Here is a 5,430-nt window from a genome sequence, read left to right on the forward strand (position 1 = left end):
ACTTTGAGCAATAGTTAGTTGGCCATTTTTAATTTTTAACCATTACTTGGCCATTTTATTTTTATTTAAAAAACAATTTGTATTGACCTTATGTGAAAAAGAGGAAGTTCAAGGATGGAATTATGCACTTTCTCCACCCTAACCATGTAAAACAAGAAAATAAAGGGCATCAGGTTTTCTTTGATTACATCTCTATATATTAATCACGGCATAGGCATGTAATAACTAGATGAGTTAATGACCATTTTCGTTAATATGATTTGCTGCTTTTACCATTTTAGTCTAAAGTTTGAAACTTTATTAATTTAGTCCTCATAGTCTTAAACATTAACCAATTACGTCACACCCGTCTAACGACATCCAACCATGCCGTTAGTTTAAGGGTATTTTTGTCTTCCTCATTTTTATTTTGAGCTAATGGCCATTTTCGTCCCCGTGATTTGATACTTTCGCTATTTCAGTCCAAAGTTTGAAATTTTGTTAATTTAGTCCTCATAGCAAATTATGTCCCCCCCACCTAACGGCATCCAACTATGTCATTACTTCGTTATCACGTTTCCCTTACGTGAGGGTATAATCGTCTTTTTAGACGTAATCAATACCGTTTAGCCATCTACAACCCTAGAGTTCGACGAATTCAAGAACAACACCACAATTTTAAGAACACACAAGTGATTTAGTGTATCGATTTCTTGAGCAAATATGGAAATGTGGGATATTTGACCTCCTGATATTGATTTCGACTTAGTTTTTCGCTACGATATGTTAATCTCGAATATTCATTTGGATGCCGTTAGATGACGGGACACAATTACTTTGTTCACTACGATATTCAACCTCACATAGTTGGATGTCGTTAGACGGGGGGACATAATTGGCTATGAGGACTAAATTGACAAAATTTCAAATTTTGGACTGAAATTGCAAAAGTATTAAACCACATGGACGAAAATGACCATTAACTCAAAATAAAAATGAGAAAGACAAAAATACCCTTAAGCTAATGGCATAGTTGGATGTCGTTAGACGGGTGAGACGTAATTGGCTAATGTTTAAAACTATGAGGACTAAATTGACAAATTTTTAAACTTTAGACTGAAGTGGCAAAAGTAACAAACCATAAAGACAAAAATGGCCATTGACTCTAACTAGATAAATGAAGAAAAACTAAAGGAGCATTCATTATTTATTTCATTATCATAAAATCACATATATGAAAGAACTACTATTAGCGACCATGATCTTTATAATTAGGATCTTTAGGAGCTTCTCGTTGAGAAATGTATTCTGATATAACCCTCCTCTTATAACACTTTAAAGCCAACTCGTGAAACCGTAGTTTTTCAACATACTACATATATCTTTTTTGGTTTGTGTATTAAAATACAAGTTGTTTGACGAAAGACGCCTTCTGAACATATACCAACACGAACTCGTTCATTTTCTTAACGACCGAACACGAAGAAGAAAACTTTGTTCATGTTCTATTGTTTGCTCGGGTAAAGTTAATCCAATGCTGACAAACATACTCTGTTCATGTCCATTGCCTCGTTACAAGTTTCCATGGTATATTCTGAGTGCTAAGATAATTTTAACTATTCACCATTATTGTTACCCTTATTATTTATTTTTTTTTTATTTTTTTTTTCAGTTATAAGAATAGAAAGTGGCTGCTGAACATTTTTACTACCAGTTTAAACATGACTATCTTATTTGTAGCGCCTACTAGGAAGCATTTTTCAAAATTCCTAGATAAACTTTAAAAATACTTTTAGGCTTGATCAAATAGTCACTTGATTTACGGTACCTCCTACACAAAACGTGAAACGGGATCACAATTCACAAAGTCCTTAAAATTCGGTACAATGTATCATATAATGTGGTACGATGCACCACTTACATTGGTGCTATTTTTGTACATCAAATTTGATAAGAAACTTTGTTGATACTTAAGTTGAAAACACAGTCAACAACAAAAGAAAATAAAGAAACAATTAGAAAACCTTTAGGGTTAAATTGACAAAAAGTTATAACATGAAGGTTGAAATAAAATTTGGAAAAACAAATGGTGGGTGTAGTGTAGGTGAAGACAACAAGTAAACCCTAATGAGCCTATCGCCGTCACGTTTGGGATCTGCATCTTCATCTGGTAAATTCTCCATTTCAGATCTCCATATATATATAAACCACATATAATTATAATAATTATAAGTATGTAAGTATAATTATTTTTGTTAATCAATTGCAGGGTGATGGGCTCATATAATTGTCCATCTTGATAACAAACCAACCAAATGTTGAGCTCTAACGGTACAACAGATGAAACTCCAAACCCTCAACCTTCAATTTCAATTTCAACTGACAAAATAACTATAATAAGCTCTCCTGTTAGCCCAACAGCATCAGTGTTTGAAGAAAATAATGCCAATGCCAATGCCATGTCATCCAACACTAACAGCTTTATAAACACTAAGGTAAACAACTGAACATTATGCACTTGTTTTACAAAACAATAATGTAAGAGCTTTGTTTATTGAAATTTGAAAAGCAGAACTCGCATTTCTCCGTGCCTCGGGCACCCAAATCTTATTCGGGCAGATTCCATGATGATGATGATAATTGGTCTGTCGCTTCATCGTATCCTTTTCGTGTATGTTTTAATTATCGAAATGATCACTTTTATATATGCAAGCTATACAGTTAATTCGGAAAAATATCAGATATCTGACGAGGCGGGATATTGGTCGGATACTGGTAATTTTAATATTATGCAGAATTTTATAAATGTAGCAACTTTACACTAACAATTCGGTATACTCCCCTTCCATTAACAAATTATCCTTTTGCGACTGCCAAAACACTAACGATCATTGCAAGTAGGAATTGATTAAAGCTTAAAACATTAAACACTAACAATTTACAATGAAGACTTGAAATGCTGATATCGGAAATATCGGTCAATATCGCTGATATTATTGTTACCGATATTCTGACCAATGTTTCACATGAGGACCGATTAACCGATGTCTCACCGATATTGACCCATAGTATGCAAGTGTTGTCCTTAGCAATATACAGTGCTGCAACTTCACGAACAGTTAGATCAAGAGTTACAGTTGGAGTAGCTCCCTCTTTTAGAAGTGCCGAACGTGCGGCACAGCGTAAAGAGGTAGTTTTCTATTGTTAATTTATTGCCTTCTGAATTAAAAAGGCATCAGATTGTTATTTTCGAATATTTCTTAATGCGTATTGTTCATTTCTTCTCTGGTAGTTTTATTCAAAGCTAGAGCAAAAGCATCAGGCTCTCAAGGCCGAGAAGATGGAGTATGAAGCCAGGACCAAGGTACATTATATATTATAAATTGATTTTTATAAGTTAGTATAGTTTTCATTTTTTATAAATTGATCACAATTTTTTTGGAGTTTTGAAGTGTACTGCAAAGTTTTTAATTCTAAACCATGATATAGGTGTGCTTAAGTTTTTTCTCGACGTTTTGGTATAAGTTTTGTGAGTAATCTTTTTGGCGTATTATGATTTTGTTCGTTATGGTTTTTGTTCGATGTAAACACATATCAAAGGTGAATTCCTGGCGCATTGCGCGATAGAATTTCACATCAACCTTTTGCTATATTCTCTTCTTTTAACGCTGTCATTTTCCCGTCAATTGCTAGTAAATGGTTTGATGTGTTATGTTACATATCAGATGGCTCAAATTCAAAATATAGCTAAAAGGAGAAAGGAGTAAATGGGTCGGGGTTCAAAGTCCTGAAAGTTAGACGAATAGACCCTACTATAACAATTTGTTTAATTATCTAGATTATTAGTGTGTACTTATATCGTTTTTGTAAGCATTATTAACTTTGTAAGATAGAAACAGGTTGTGGGTCAACATGACTGGAATCATTTTGACCCATATAAGCCTGTAGAACACAAACGAGGCATGCTCGTGCTCGTTCATTCAACTTTAATCGAACATGAACAGCTAAGCGAACATGGTTTTTTTGTTCGTGTTTGTTCATTAATAGTATAAACGAAAGATTCACGCACAAAAACGGACGAATATAATTGAACATAGATTAACGAATATAACTGAGTAAACAACAATTAAAAGTAAACGTTAATATAAATCTTTTAAAGCCTAAAAAATTAATAGAACTAGACTAAATTGTAATATGTGATTAATTAATTAAATAAAACTAGACTAAACTGTAAGGGCCTAGCAATTTAAATGAATGCATAAATGAACAGCATAAACTAGCAAGCATAAATGAACGAACATTCAGGAACATAAATGAACGAACGAGACATTATTTATGTTCGTTCGTTTAATTAGTTGAACAAAAAGCGTGTTCATGTTCGTTTTGTTAATTAAATAAACAAACTTTCTGCCCAATGGTTCATTCAACGTTCCGTTCGTTTACAGGAGGAACAAGAAGAAGCTATAAAGCAGATGAGAAAGAGCATGGTTGTTAAAGCAAACCCGGTTCCCAGTTTTTACCGGCAAGGACCACCGCCAAAGGCTGAACTTAAAAAGGTATGCGTATCCTTCTCTATGTCTGCTATTATTTCACATTTTCATTTACCTAAACAAATTACCAACCTGTTTGTTTAATATATATGTGTTGTGTGGTCTGTTTACCTGGATTGTTGGTTGGTTCATTTGCAGCTACCTGTGACGCGTGCTAAATCACCCAACTTAACTATAACTAGAAGAAAGAGCTGTGGTGATGCAACCTCACAACCAACCATTGATGAGAAAGCTCTTTGTGCACGGGTCCGTCACAGCTTAGGCAGTTACAAACCCATGAGTGCTGCTTCAAGTCCAATCAAGCAGACGCAGGGCCGCAACGTCAACGGGCTCAGCAAACCCATGAGTGCTACTTCAAGTCCAATCAAGCATACCCAAGGCCGCACCATCACCGGGCTCAGCAAACCCAGGGCCAGTGAACCGGCTAAAGTATCGCATCTTAAAGCGTTCAAGTAGACTACTCATGTCACTTGCATTTTTAAGTGAAAAAAGTACTGAACTGACTATGGTAAGTGAAATTGTTATTGTGGTTGATGTAACCCCTTGTTCTCGTATATTTCTGTTTGTAACAGTAGTACATATCATATTAGATATATATATACTTATATAGTGTGTGCGTGTGCGCGAGAAAGACTAAGTATTGTAGATGATTCTTTGTTCTAGTTTCTATTGAACTTGTTCAATGGTCCCGTTTGGAGTTCAAATCTGTTGAGCCTATTTGAACTCGTTTAGTTCGATCAAGTTAATTTCGATAATCTTTTATCTACGATTTGATATAAGAAAAATGTAGTTGATAAAGAGGGCAAATTCGCGTTAAGGGAGAAGTGTATTCAATCTCTGAAATGCTGTTTTTTCATTAAAAAAAGTTATTTTTATGGTGATATGCTTCTTTGATGCATAT

General features: G+C 34.4%; 1 protein-coding gene across 4 annotated transcripts; it reads left to right on the top strand.

The window, feature by feature from the left end:
• The first annotated feature begins 2,079 nt into the window (after window positions 1-2,079).
• LOC143611912 (protein WVD2-like 2) lies at window positions 2,080-5,208 on the top strand. 4 transcript variants are annotated; one of them, XM_077086017.1, is made up of 8 exons: window positions 2,080-2,149; window positions 2,249-2,310; window positions 2,401-2,474; window positions 2,549-2,637; window positions 3,079-3,169; window positions 3,272-3,343; window positions 4,425-4,535; window positions 4,668-5,208. In XM_077086017.1, exons 2-8 carry the CDS (start codon window positions 2,295-2,297, stop codon window positions 4,983-4,985), a joined length of 771 nt encoding a protein of 256 aa, XP_076942132.1. In that variant the 5' UTR covers window positions 2,080-2,149; window positions 2,249-2,294; the 3' UTR covers window positions 4,986-5,208. The 4 variants fall into 4 exon arrangements, with proteins under 4 accessions (XP_076942132.1, XP_076942133.1, XP_076942130.1 ...); XM_077086018.1 differs by having other exon boundaries at window positions 2,552-2,637; XM_077086015.1 differs by having other exon boundaries at window positions 2,249-2,474.
• The last annotated feature ends 222 nt before the right edge of the window (window positions 5,209-5,430 follow it).

Source organism: Bidens hawaiensis, unplaced genomic scaffold (genome assembly GCF_021521415.1).
Source record: "Bidens hawaiensis isolate Kalapana, Puna unplaced genomic scaffold, B.hawaiensis_p1.1 tig00032509_1, whole genome shotgun sequence".
In the NCBI taxonomy this organism is placed as follows: Eukaryota; Viridiplantae; Streptophyta; class Magnoliopsida; order Asterales; family Asteraceae; genus Bidens; species Bidens hawaiensis.